The 13,425-nt window shown below is 44.4% G+C and overlaps 1 protein-coding gene across 1 annotated transcript in view; it reads right to left on the bottom strand.

The window, feature by feature from the left end:
* Positions 1 to 12,876, bottom strand: part of FRAS1 (Fraser extracellular matrix complex subunit 1) — a 157,546-nt gene extending 144,670 nt beyond the window's left edge. Inside the window, exons 1-2 of the mRNA XM_057431162.1 lie at positions 12,750 to 12,876; positions 8,909 to 8,940 (exon numbers count right to left, since the gene is read on the bottom strand). Of these exons, the coding sequence (XP_057287145.1) occupies positions 8,909 to 8,940; positions 12,750 to 12,876 (159 nt within the window). The remainder of the gene's footprint in view (positions 1 to 8,908; positions 8,941 to 12,749) is intronic.
* Positions 12,877 to 13,425: the final 549 nt, after the last annotated feature.

Consider the following 13,425-nt stretch of genomic DNA (forward strand, 5'->3'; position numbering starts at 1 on the left):
TCATGGATGTGCACATAAACCTACCCTTACTAACCTCACTAAATAAAACTGCTCCTCAAGTATGAAGATATACTTCACTGCTCCACAAAGAATGGCACTGGCTTATGTTTTCATAAGCACCTGCAGAACATAACGAATCTACAGATTTGATGAGCACCATTTTCCATCCCTGCTTTTATCACATAACCCACAGCTATTGTATGTTCTCCCAATATTTTCACCAGCTGCAGGACACTGCTTCCAACTCCATAGCTTTCGGATTTGCCCTCTCAAACCTCAAAAGAAAGGTTTTCAATGCAAGATCCAGGTCGGGCACACACAGACCAGTATGACAATGGTTTGTTGCCAGTTTCAGCCCAGTAAGAAACTACATGAGGCAGGCGATGTAAGCTGTCACCTTTCTATTGCTATATTACTTTGCACTGTCCATAGGTCTCAACTTTTAATGCATGATAGGCTTTTTTCACTAAGCAAACATGATTTCTATCATTTCTCTTACCAATTAACTAGACATCTCAACCCCTGCTCTAAAGAGAAAATGCAAATGGGAAACCTGACCAAGGTTTTGATAGGGCTGAGGAGAGGGAAGGAATGAGGAAGTGACCTCACAAAAGAAAAAGGAATTTTTCACCGAGAATTTAAAAAGGAAAAGTAAATGACAAATTACAAGATGTCATTTCCCAAGCAAGGCTCTTCAAATGCAATCCAGAAAGACAGAAGGCACAATGACTTGTGAAATTTAAAAATGCTGGACAACTGTTAATTTGTTGTCCTAGTGAAGTAATCCATGAGAAAGCCCACACCTCCTGCCAAGGCTCTGGCATATAGCTCCTATAGCTGTTATTAAATGTTAATCATCTACTTCAGTCAGTGTTCATGGATGAATGGCTACCATCCAGGAAGATCACTGAAACGGAAAACGAGGAACAAGGCAGCTCTTGTAAAGACCCTGATCTCCAAATAAGGCTGACGCCAGACCACCTCCCACAACACTGTGAAGATGGGAGCATAAGCCTTTCACCAGCCAGGATAGAGGACAGAGAGGAAAGACGCCTGACACAGAACACTACAGCTGGCAGACACTCACAACATGGAAAAACTCCACAGGATGCAGAAAGTCATTGTGGACAGCCCAGAGGCCCCGATTAAAGCTCAAAAGCCCTACAACCCATGGAATCATTTCTTTCAGTTTATTAATTTGTCCATGTTTTGTGCTATCTAAACTAAAGATGAGGTGATTCAAAATCTCTTTTTGCCCCACCATATGTGCCTGAATGTTTAGAAAGAACACCCCACAGGTTCAGATCTGGAGCCAAAGGCTGTCCTTAAACACATGCAGACAACAGAGGAGCAGCATAGGCTCACCACTGGGCCAGGACTGCTAGAATGTGAGATCCCATTTACACAGAGGGAAAAGGAACAATTTCTGACCAGTAGGTGTACCATGAAAAAAGACATGCAAATGCACACAGAAGAGCTGAAGAGGAGGGAACTGGGTGGTAACTTTAGTTTATTTGCAGCCTGCTGTGAAAGAGCTTTGAAATACCCATCTCAGGGTAAGTAAAAATACCGGCTTCATGCTTCAGCTGCATCAGGGTAAAAGTTACAACCCAGTGCTTAATGTAGAAATGACTGCCTCACCCCTGCTTTGGTATCCCAGGAAAAGGAAGTGACCACACTGAGAGCAGTGTCTGGAGAAACCAAGGGGGTGCCCTGCAGATGCAGGTTGCTGCTTCCAGCCCAGCTCCAAGTATGGGGGAAGTGAAAGATGCTTCTTCTGCAAGACCAGCCACCAGTCAAAGGTGCAGGAGAAAGGTGCCTGGCCCCCAAGACATGGCCCTGCCACCTTCCCCCCATCTCTATGTTTATCTCTTTCCAAATCCACTGCAGAGCAATGTACAGGCAGCTGTTGAACAAACTGTGTTGTGTGGATTTGTGTTTCATATTATGAACAGCCCCTCAGTTGAAAATTGCTTTCTTCAGTGAAACACAGATGTAGGAAGGAAGGGAGAGCAGGGTTTACACTTCACTAGGCAAAGCCACAATTCAGTTCTGATGTGCAAACACCCTCCTGAAATGGGAAACTCCATAAAGCAACAGCTTATGGTGTCACAGAGCCATAGTTTACCAACTACAGCTGACAGCAGAGCAGGAGTATAATTGAGCAGAACCTTCTGGGATTTTAAGAGACTAGCACCCACCTCAGCACTTCCTCATTGCAGAAGTTTTTAACGGAGCCAAATGATGTGTAAAGATGTTAGAGCTCCACAGCACTTCTTTTCACCAGCAAAAGTGAAAAAGGAACTACAAAAACTCACCCATATGCAAACTGTGCTGATTGTATGTATTATATCACACCCCTTATATGGAGATATAAAACTAACATGAATAAATACTCACATTTATGTGTTATTTGGTATTCAGAGCAAGTTTCAAGTTGTTACAAAACAAAATAAATGTGGTAATTCTAGAACATACAAGCTCACAGCTATGCTAACAGTTGTGTTTCCTTGTAAGAGTTCATTTTCTCAGCCCCAAAAATGACATTTAGAAACCTTCTGCATGAGAACCACTCTCATATAATAGAATAATTATTACATATTCAAATATGTGCCTCGGTCTACAAACTAATTAAGAGAAAAGAGTTCACTACATCCTCAGGAGAATAATCTTCATCTTACAGCTAAGCTTTTCTTACCTGCTACCATGAAATAAAGAGCCTACCCCCACTCCTCTATAACATACTGCTATTTTCAAGAAACACGAACACACATGCAGCAAATGCTTTATGAAAAAACAAAGAAACACTTTCGTCTTTATTTTTGATCTGCAGTTGATCTCAGCTTTCCAAAATCCACAAACAAGAAGGGAATGAGAAGCATCTCATTATTATATTAATAAACTCCCATTTCTTACCATTCATATAATTGAAAGGTCTATTCTCCATCGCCTTGCACTTCCATTCATAGTCACTAACATTAGATATTGAGCCCTACACGCCACATAGAACAATAATTCAGCAAGCCTCCAACACAAATAACCTGCTACCTCCCTACTAATTCATGTCTATGTGGGAGACAGGACAGGAGCAAATCCAGAGTGCAGGCTGCCCGAAGAGGAACCCCGACGGCAAAGTGGATAATGTCAGAGTGTTCTGTAAAACTTTCACTTGAACAGTTCCCAGAAGGGAGATTCATGCTGCTGTAAACTAGTTTATAGCTACCAAGTGTTATATGCATGTTATAAACAGAAATTTATAGCTTTGTTCCCTGGTGGAGCTAAGGATGTACTCTGGGCTAAGTAGTGGCATTTAAATCACCTTATTTAAAAAATAAATCCAAAACCATTTTGACCATTATAAGAGTTAGCACTCAAAACCTCCAACTGAATTCTTCAGTTCTGATCTAATTTTTCAGTAGTAACTTATTCTGCTAAAGAAATTAAAGTGAGGCTCATTTTCCACTGTTAATTTGAAACATTCCCTAACCACAAGTGCTTTGCACCTGATATTTGTGTTAATTAGTCACTACATTTAATCAGAATAGAAGCTATCTAGAGTGGGAGATAAAACATTTGGGGGGGGGGGGGGGGGAGGCATTTTCTATTTATTTCCCGTTTCATTTCTGACTCAGCACAAACTACAGATGAAGGCAGAAGTCTGATTTAAAAAGCATTAAAATCAGGCTTTCTTTAAACTTCTGACAACAAAATGGGCACATGTAACTGCAAGATGGTAGCAAGTCTATCAGAACATTTAAAGGGATGCTTTTTATTGAACGAGAAAATGTTATATGCTCTTCAAACTGTTTTATTATCACAAACTTTTAGCATCAACATTTTCATGCACTTCTTTTGTCAGACACAGAACTTGAAAGTAGCACTTTGCTTTTCTACTCTGATTACACTTGCCACTGAAATGAGCTAAATAAACCAAATGTAATTATGTAAAAACCATATCTGGAGCTGGGAAAGCAGTTACCTCCAGCACAACACAGCCCTGTGCCTCCACCATTTCCTCTCTTTATCTTTTGCTGTTCTCCCCATCAGTCCTTGCAAGAGTTTATGTGAAAATTACACTTCATACATTAAGCTGATGATCTGATTTATAATAGAGCTGATGGAAGTTGTATTTATACAATAGCTATCTGTCAGCATGTGAGTTATTATTTTGTGACCTCTACAATGACTGATAGCAAAGCAGAATTAAAAAGATGAAAAGATGAATTATCTGAACAGCTACAACGATTCTTTTTTTTTTTCCTTTTTTTATAGAAAAGACATGTTGGGTTTTTTTTGACTGAGGGCTAAAATCCAAAGTCTCTCTTTTCAAGAGACTCAACAAAGCATTTCAATTAACCTGAGCCCTTTTCCAGGCAGTTTTAAAAGGAGGGGAAGCGAAGTTTTTGGTAGAAGCACAAGTATAGCACCATTTACTATGGGCATTTTATTCTATTCATAATTTTCATTCAAACTTCATGATTAAGAACATTTCCTTTCAAGAAAAGCTGCCTGGCTTGTTTGGTGCCTTATAGGGTTAAAAAAAAGCCCCTTATGCGTCTCATGAAACATCCAAAGGAATTTGCCAGTCCAGAAATTCATCCTCACATGCATTACCAGCAGCTGTTGCAACAGACAAGGTGCCTGTTTTAACAGAGACAAAATAAGGATTTACTGGAGATTGCCCAGCTGGACTTGTCCTTCCTTATTCCAGTGTCTACCAGACACCAAGTGTCATTTATCAAGTCACACTTTCCATTCAAACCAGCTCCCACCTTAATCCACAGCCCAGTGCTTCCCCTCTCCTTCTCCCAGGGCTGAAAATTCTTCTTGGCACAAGCCAGCTGGCAGGAAGATGCAGGCATGGGCTTGATCAATACCTCCCACACACACACTTAGTGGTGGGAATGTCTCCTCATCCCCACCTACACTACCCTCCAGCTACAAAAAAAAAAAAGCAGTAATGTGCATTTTCTTCTTTGCTAAGTAAAAAAGCAGCTGCACTGGTTGTGTGGACCTGAAAACCCCCTCCAAGGTGAAGACAGAGGGAGAACACAAATCTCTGCAGCACAGAAACTAGAGAAATGTGGGTTTTCCTCAGAGGGAACACATGAACACAAGCTGACCCTTCATATGCAAGCAGCCAAGTGAGACAAGATGCAGAACTTTTGCAGCATTAACAATTCAAGCAACTCTGCAGTGTTTGCATTCACTACACTTAAATGATTGATTTATGCACCAAGGATTTTTCAAGTGACTTCAGAGACTTGTGCAGCAAGTAAGATTCTTGCACATTAACACAGTAACAGCTCACCTACAACTACCTGCACACAAAACACGGAGAAAAACCCTGAATAACAGGAGGTACTGAAAGGAAATGTGTTTCTAACCATAGTTTAAAATACAAAAAAAGTTTCTAGGGATTTCTCCTGGAGGTTGTCAACAGCTCTATTAGTACCAGAGGCATAGCATGATGCTGCTGAACCAGGAGAGAGCCATCAAGTGAAGATGCAGTGCTTGGCCTGATGCCTTCTTGTCATTCAGAAACACTTTTCAGTGAATAAATGGTTTGTAAGCAAACACACCCAGAAGGCACAATCCTCCCCCAAAACAAGATTCTACAGAGTGACATCCTTAGCTTGCAGGGTTGTCCTGTCACTTGGATTTCTTCACTGAACACTTGAAACTTTCCAAAGTCATATACAAATCCTAAACCCACAAAATTATCACCTGCCAGTTTGCTTCTCTTCTCCCCTCTGGGCACAGCACCAACCCCTCAGCCAAATTTTGCCGTCACATTCATCCCTGCTTTCTTATGTCAGAGCTGAAGTCTTCTCACGCTCACTGGTAAAACGTGGGCTGTTCCATGTTCCAGGATTAAGGTTCCTTTTGCAGCTGCTGCATGCAAAAGAGACTGCAGTATCTTCCGAAGAAATAATTGTCCATCTGTTCCTCTCTGTTTCCCCTGCCCAGCTTCTTGCCTCTCTCCTGGTCTACAGGCTCAAAAGGAAAAACGCAGTGAAATAACAGCAACGTGGAAAGCTCAGGGCCAAGAGCAGCTACATTTGGAGGCTGTGTAATGGCTTAGGAAACAAACAGACCAAAGCTGTTCTTGGCTTTAGTAAAGAAGGCTTCACTCATGCTACCCAACAGGTACTCAAACCCAATGGGAACGGACTGAACCAGCAGTAGTGCAATTCTTGACTCATTCTATAGATCATTCAGTCTGTTAGCACAAGAAGGGCAGATAGTGAAAGATACAGACAGCAGATTACACGCCTACCAGCTCAACACTTACCTGTAAGATGCTTCCACTCGAGGACCCACACGGAGCTCCCTGAAAGACCAGCTCTAAATGCTGGCAGAATTGCCTGGTACCCCCATCCTGAGTACACCATGCAGTACTCACCAGCCCTGATAAAAAGGCCAGCAAACACAGCTCCCACCAGCCCGACCAGAGAGATTAAACAGCACTACGCAGACACAGGTTACAGGCAGAACAGGGTTTTACTTTTCTTGTAATCCAGGATAAAGTAGAAAAGAAAATGTGATCATTAAGTGTAACAGATATGACATTTCAACCTGCACCTCCAGAATCCCAAACCAGTGATTCAGAAAGAACCTCCTCCCCAGCTCCAATGAATACAATCATACCAGCAAAGCCACGAGGCAATAGCTCCCAATCTTCACTTGTCAGATAGCTGCATCAAGGCTTTACAAGCACTAAGTTTAACAAACAGAGCAAGTGTCTCACATTCAGGTCGTCAGATTTCACAGGGTTTGAATACAACGTTCATTCTGAAACCAGGGAGACTGCAGGAACCAAAGAAACAGCAGTGGCAGTGCTGCTCGTCATCTTCCACACTGAAAACTGACCTGAGACAGCAGCCTTCTGCAAAAGTAACACGAGCTCTGCAGCTCTATTGCAGTCACCAACCCACAAGTAGTAACTGCCATGGAATCACTCATACACTCACTATCTCTAGTGTTTTGACTTCTACCATGCTGAACCAAGCCAACTGCAATACCGTTGTCAAGAGTGGTGCAAATCAGAGAATGAAACTTTCTCATCTGTAATTTCCATGGTTTCCTGTGCAGTTTCTGCTTTCTCAGGGAAAAGAGTCACCCAAAGAAACCTGCAAAACAGCATTACGGAGGAAGATGCACCTAGCCCACGGGTTTAGTGCGCTGCTTGGGATATTTTGCCCCCATGAGTCAGACATTATGTGCATTTGGACCTGTTTGAGATTAGTAGGAGGTGCACAGAGCCTGTCCTTTGATCCATACTCAAAGAGTAAACTTAAGCTATGTTAGGGCATACAAAACAGAAGGAATAATAAAATACTCATGGAAAAGCAAGCAAAGGTCTGTTCCCACCACAAACATCACTCAGACAGGGAAGCAGGCACATCTTCGGACATGACAATGAACAAGAGGCAGGATAGGTCCTTGTACGAAGAATGACAAGCTTAGTTGTTCAATGCCAGCTGTACACCTGCACCAGTTTTGTGTCTGCTCCAAGTTGTACTGCCGAGCAGTCCTCTCGTACAGCTAAATGAAGGCTACTACAATTACTGAAGTTATTTAGTTGTAAACCCACAACAATCTTACTAAATATGGAGACAAAGACAAAATCAAGGATACTGGGAGCAAGTTCTTTAAACAGGAAGCATCTAATGTAAAATATCCCATAGTCTTTATGTACAAATGCAATACCAAGATATTATCGAGACCCGCACTAGTATTTTAAACACACACACGCAGCAATCAGTAACACAAAACCCCTGCCTTTGCTAACCCTTCAGCTCTGATACTGCCCTTACTAAGCTGCAGTACTTGGCACCTGCCATATAGTTGGAATCTAGGCAAGCTTTCCAAGTGTTGTAAAGACACAGATCCTTCACAGTGCACTATTAAGAGGAACAAATACATTTACCCTGCTTCAGCTTCCTCCCAACCTACCTACCAAAAACATTTGTCTCCAACAATTCCCCTGACATTCCCTTCTTGGAGCAGGAAAACTTCCAAGACCCTGAGTCCCTGTTGGAAGACCAAAGGAACTACCTGCCACCAGTTATTTCTAAGATACCCACAGGTCATGTGTCCCACATGCAGAGCACACATCCAGCTTTGCTGGAGAGCTCAAAGGGAAATAAAACCCCAGGCTTCCCCGGACAGTTGCTGCATACTGCCTCCCATCCTAACAAATCCCTGTGCAGGTCTGCTGTGGGATCAGAGGGAGGTACAGAAGCACTTCACAAACATCTGCTCAGCCATTCCTTTGTCATCCAGAGTACTGAAGCAAGGCAGGTAAGTGTTACAGGGCAAAACACTGTTTATAAATTGTTAGTAACTGTGATTCTTGTACAAAGTTATTCACGGATTATGTACAGGCAAAGAGGAGGGCTATGAACAAAGAAAATACTTTGGGTTTACGAAGGAGAGTCAGGGTACACAGTACTCGACATAATCAGCTGAGAGGAAAAGGTGTTAAACTGTTGTCATTAACACCTTATTAATTCAGGAGAAAAAAAAAACCACTGGCATTACAGTGACATTTTACAAGACATCACCTCTATCAGTCTAGGACTGTACATTTGTGATTCATATGGCTTCCAAGAACCTTGAACTTTTCATACAGTGGACAAGGAGCCCCAGTTAGAAGCAGGCAGAGCCGTGCTGAGGAGGGGAGTGGTTGGCTTCAAAGTCTCAGGAAGGATTTCGAACCTCTCAAAGGGCAATATTTATTTTGCTGCTGTTTTGTAGCAGGCTGAAGGCTCACAGCTCTGTGACCTGTTGCAAGACAAGCTATCCCCATTGCAAAGGTGACAAAACAAATTAGGAACTAGACTCAAGTTCAACAGCAGCTTCTCAAACACTTTCCCAGCATAACATATTCAAGTTTACCTACCTCAAACAATGAGCCTTGGTAGACACAGGCACCTGCAGGACAAAATTAAAAACATAAAGAGATTAGACATCAGCACACTCCCCAGTGAACCTGCCATGTGCTTGCCAGCAACAAAACAAATGGAGTTTTGATGCAGCAATGCAACCTCTGGGTAAGCTTCAGACTGCAGTGTCAGGGACTCTGGCCAAGGTGGACTCAAGAGTTGGAGAGCAGCACAAAGAAAGCAGAGATAAAAGGGGAGTCAAAGTAATGCAGCTAGTCTTCAAGAAGGGGTTAACAGATTACTCTGCAACACCTCACCAGACCACTGGCAAAGCTTTACAGCATCCTAACTGCAAGAAGTTGCCCAATCTTTCTCAGACAGAAGGCAAGGACACAGAAAATTAAAGAAAGCAGAAGAATGCAGGAAAACAGGGGCAGACACCAAACCTCACAAAAAAGCATGGCACCATCACCAATAGTCACCCACTTTTGAGCAGAGTTTGTATCACAACCCATTCCCACAATCACCTCACACTCTCTTTAGGACACATTCAGACATTTGGTGCCACTTGTGCAAGGGGCACATATTCTCTCCCCCCACTGCCACGAAGGCTGTCTCTGGTAAGATGGGAATTCTCACAACATACATGTAAGATGAAGCTCAGAACTGTAGCATTGAATAACTGCCTGAGCTCTCACTAAAATAACAGGAAGCCATGGCTATCCAAAGGTAAAATGTAGCCCTTAAAAATGCAAGGTTACAGGGCTTTTGAATCACAGCCTCTTCTATGTAATCTTGTAAATCCTTTTACATTTACAGGAGAAACAAATAAGCACACAATTATACACATGAAACCATTCTTTTCTTGTGTATAATCTTTTTCTGTGTATAAAAACAAGACTCTTCTGATGGTAAGAAAAGTCGGCATAGGTTCCCACCCCTAAATCACTCCTCCATGGGTCACGGGTCACATCTGATGTAATGACAGGCTCATGGGGCTCCTCCTGCTTCAGTTGTCCTAGTCCTCACCACAGACACTGCAAGCCCAGAAAATGGTTCTCCAAGTGAGTGATAGAGACATACACTCATTCAAGCATGCTTTATATATTCTACTTAATAAATCAAATCAGAGGTTAGAAAATAAATCCATGAATAAGCTGAATGACACTTCTTTCATCAATTTTCTGGGAAACAGCCCTCCTCAAACAGCTACACATATCTGTCTACTGAAAACGTGACAAGCATGTGAAATCAAAAGCAAACCAAGAAACTCAAAGATGAAAAGAAAATAAGAACGCAGGAAAAGCTGCCTCAAGGGACCACCCAGAGAACTAAGAATTTCCTCGTTCAACAGTGGTGTTTCCCACATAATGCAGATTAGACAAATTTGTACAGAAAACCTTGGAGCTACAGTTATGAATCAAAAGCTCCTCCTTCAAGCTGGTCTTCAGCTCAGCTGCAAGAGGCTGCAGAGGCACCATCGGGAATTACCTTTTCTTGCCAAGAAGATGAGCCACTAGAGCCCAATCATGCTGTTCTCAAATTCAGCAGCCACCTTTTTTCTCATGTTGACAGCAAGCAAATGGAGCACAGACTGAGCACCAAGAGGACCATCATACTGAAACACTGGGTTTCACTCTTACATCCACATAGTCCCACACACACCACCCCATAAACCATATGGCTAACCACTTCAGCAATTACCTGTTCATTTATTTACTTGGCATTTTTTGTAAACACAAACTGCTATGCAAAAAACCCGACACTTGACCATACCTGGACTTCATGTTACTGCACTGATTTTCAAATACCGACTATCTTCCTGCCCCCCACACTCTTCTTTTGGCAAGAGAGGATGATTTCAAGGTTCATCATTCAGCTGCACCTCAAAACTCAGGGCAAAACAAAAGGTGACATACTGTTGGAAGGCAGGGGAGGCATTATAACAGTCTTCCATACCTAAAGAGGGTCCACAAGAAATCTGGAGAGGGACTTCTGACAAGCGTATGTAGCCATAAGACAAGGGGGAATGCTTTAAACTGACAAAGGGGAGATTTAGATTAGACAGGAGGAAGTTCTTCCCTGGCGAGTGCCCTGGCACAGGCTGCCCAGAAAAGCTGTGGCTGCCCCATCCCTGGCAGAATTCAAGGCCAAGCTGGATGGGGCTTGGAGCAACCTGATCTAGTGGAAGGTGGTCCTGCCTGTGGCAGGGGGTTGGAAGCGGATGAGCTTTAAGGTCCCTTCCAACCCAAACCAGTCTGGGATTCAGGGGCGGGGGCAGGTGGGGGGTGAGGCAATATAACTAAATAAAAGCCCTACTTAATACTAGTTAGTTAAGACCAGCACAACTTGATTCATTTACTCCTAAAAAAACAGACTGGCTGCCCTTTCTTTTTTTGCCCACCTACAGCGACAGTTCCTTAAAGGTACCTATGGTATAAAGTAACAATGGTTTGACACCCTAAAACATGAAATATCAGAGCCCCCACTGAGGATCTGGAAAACTTAAAGGGACAAAGGAAAACTATCAGTACTAGAAAAAAAAAAAAAAAAAACAAACCAAAAACAACAAAAAACCAGCACTTCCTACTCTTGCTTCAAGAGGCTGTAATTACATCTTGGGCCTTCTGAGCCAGGCACTATAAACACAGCGTGAAAGAGCTGTCCTGTGCCAAAAAGCTCATCACTAGCAGGGCCAGAGCACAGAGTAAGGACCAAGGCAACAGGGGATAGCAGCTGCCTCAAACAGCCCAGGCAGGCAGCAGGAATGAGACAGACCTTCAAAATACTCTCTCTCAGCCTTCTGTGCTCCTTTCCTGCACTCAGTAGAGACAGGCTCCGCACAGCTCATGTGGGACTGGAAAACAAACACGGAAAGTCTGATTCTTCCTCTCCATTTAAGAAAAGACGTATTTTGCTCCCTCTTAAGTTACCAAGGGGGATAACTAGGATATAAGCCATCTTTACAGGACTTTGAAAATCCTTAGTTACAAATACCTTCTAGCTATCGTTTTACTCCCAACTGTGAGCGAGCCCAAGACATCATATACACGTTAAGCAACATCATTGTTTGTTACTGTGCCCTGACCTTGTCTGCAGCTCCAAGTCAACAGTGTGACCATCAGAGCTCACCTGAAATGGTTCCTCAAATGAGCAAATTGCCTTTCATATACTGAAGAAGCGTGGATGAAATCCTCAGACTTTTAGTCATGGTATTTGTGTGCCAGGCATTGTGGATGCAGGTAGTTGGTAGGGCAGTGTTCTGATTTGGGGTTTTCTTGGGGTAAAAATTAAGTCTGAGTATTGCCCAACAAGTTAACATCTCAAATTCATATCTAACAGCTTCTCATCTCACACACATATAGCTATTTTTAACTGCTGCTATTCACCAAGACAACTACATCAAACAGGAATCACAGTGTTACAGTGGCAGCAGCATTTGGGGAATCTGCCACTTTGCAAGCCAACAACCTACAGTCACACTGTCAAAGGGAATGCTGGAAAACAACCTAAGAGCACAAATGTGGTCACCCTGCACTCCCAAACTTAAAACATCGTTAATGTCACTGCCTGACAGCATCCTAAGGGCATAACTTTGTGCTTTTTACAAGTCTGTCCAGAGCACTTTTTAAATGACAGAGGAAACCAATGGTCGATGCCTACTAAGGCGCTCTTGGAGCACTCAGAGCAACATACACACACACACCAAGGCAGACTCAGCCCTCTAAATCAAGGAGAGTAGACGGTCTCATCCATCAGCCCACATCACCTCTCTAGTTCGTTTCTGTGGGTTTGGACAACTAAAACCCACATCAGCCTTTTCGGGTAACTCCACGTTCAGCTTGGCACGGGGAATACCGCTGTCCTGGGCTGCCTCTCCCTCGGAGTGAAACGGTGCCGAGCATGAGGGGAAGCTCCGCAGCCCCCGCCCGCCCGGCTGCACCCCGGGGCTACCCTCCCGCTTCAGGGGGACACGCTCCTCCATCCCAGGCATTTCACCCCCGCCAGCCCTCAGCCTCTTGAGGGCACCAACAGCACCGCGGAGCGGGAAGAACAGGGGGGCAGCAGCAGGAGGTGCCGGGACCGGGCACGGCTTCACCCCGGCCCCCTCGCCCCGCCTGTGGCGAGGCCGCCAAAATGGCGGGGGACTGGAAGAGGACCCCCGCCCGGACCGGAGAGACGGAGAAGGGTGGGAAAGGTGCCCCAGATCCCCCGGGAGCGGGGGACTTCTCCTCAGCGGGGGAGCTCCGCTTCTCCTCAGAGCACCCGCGGGACGAGGACCGGGCCCGGCGCGACGACTCACCTGAGGAGGAGGCGGCGGCCAGCGCCACGCTGAGGAGGCACAGCGTCGCCCAGGCGGCGGCCGTGGTGCCCATGGCGGGCTGGAAGGGGAAGGCTGGCGATTCCTCAGACCCGCCGGCAGGTGCCGGAGCAGCGCCTCTGCCCCCTCCTCGCCGCCAAACTTTCCCCGCAGACAAAAGCGGCAGCTGCCCCGCAAGAAATGCTGCCCGAGCCCGCCCGCCCTCCGCCCCGC

This window comes from Pezoporus wallicus, unplaced genomic scaffold, assembly GCF_028554395.1.
Source record: "Pezoporus wallicus isolate ANWC-B61680 ecotype Strahan unplaced genomic scaffold, APGP_CSIRO_Pwel_v1 scaffold_3294, whole genome shotgun sequence".
Taxonomy (NCBI): Eukaryota; Metazoa; Chordata; class Aves; order Psittaciformes; family Psittacidae; genus Pezoporus; species Pezoporus wallicus.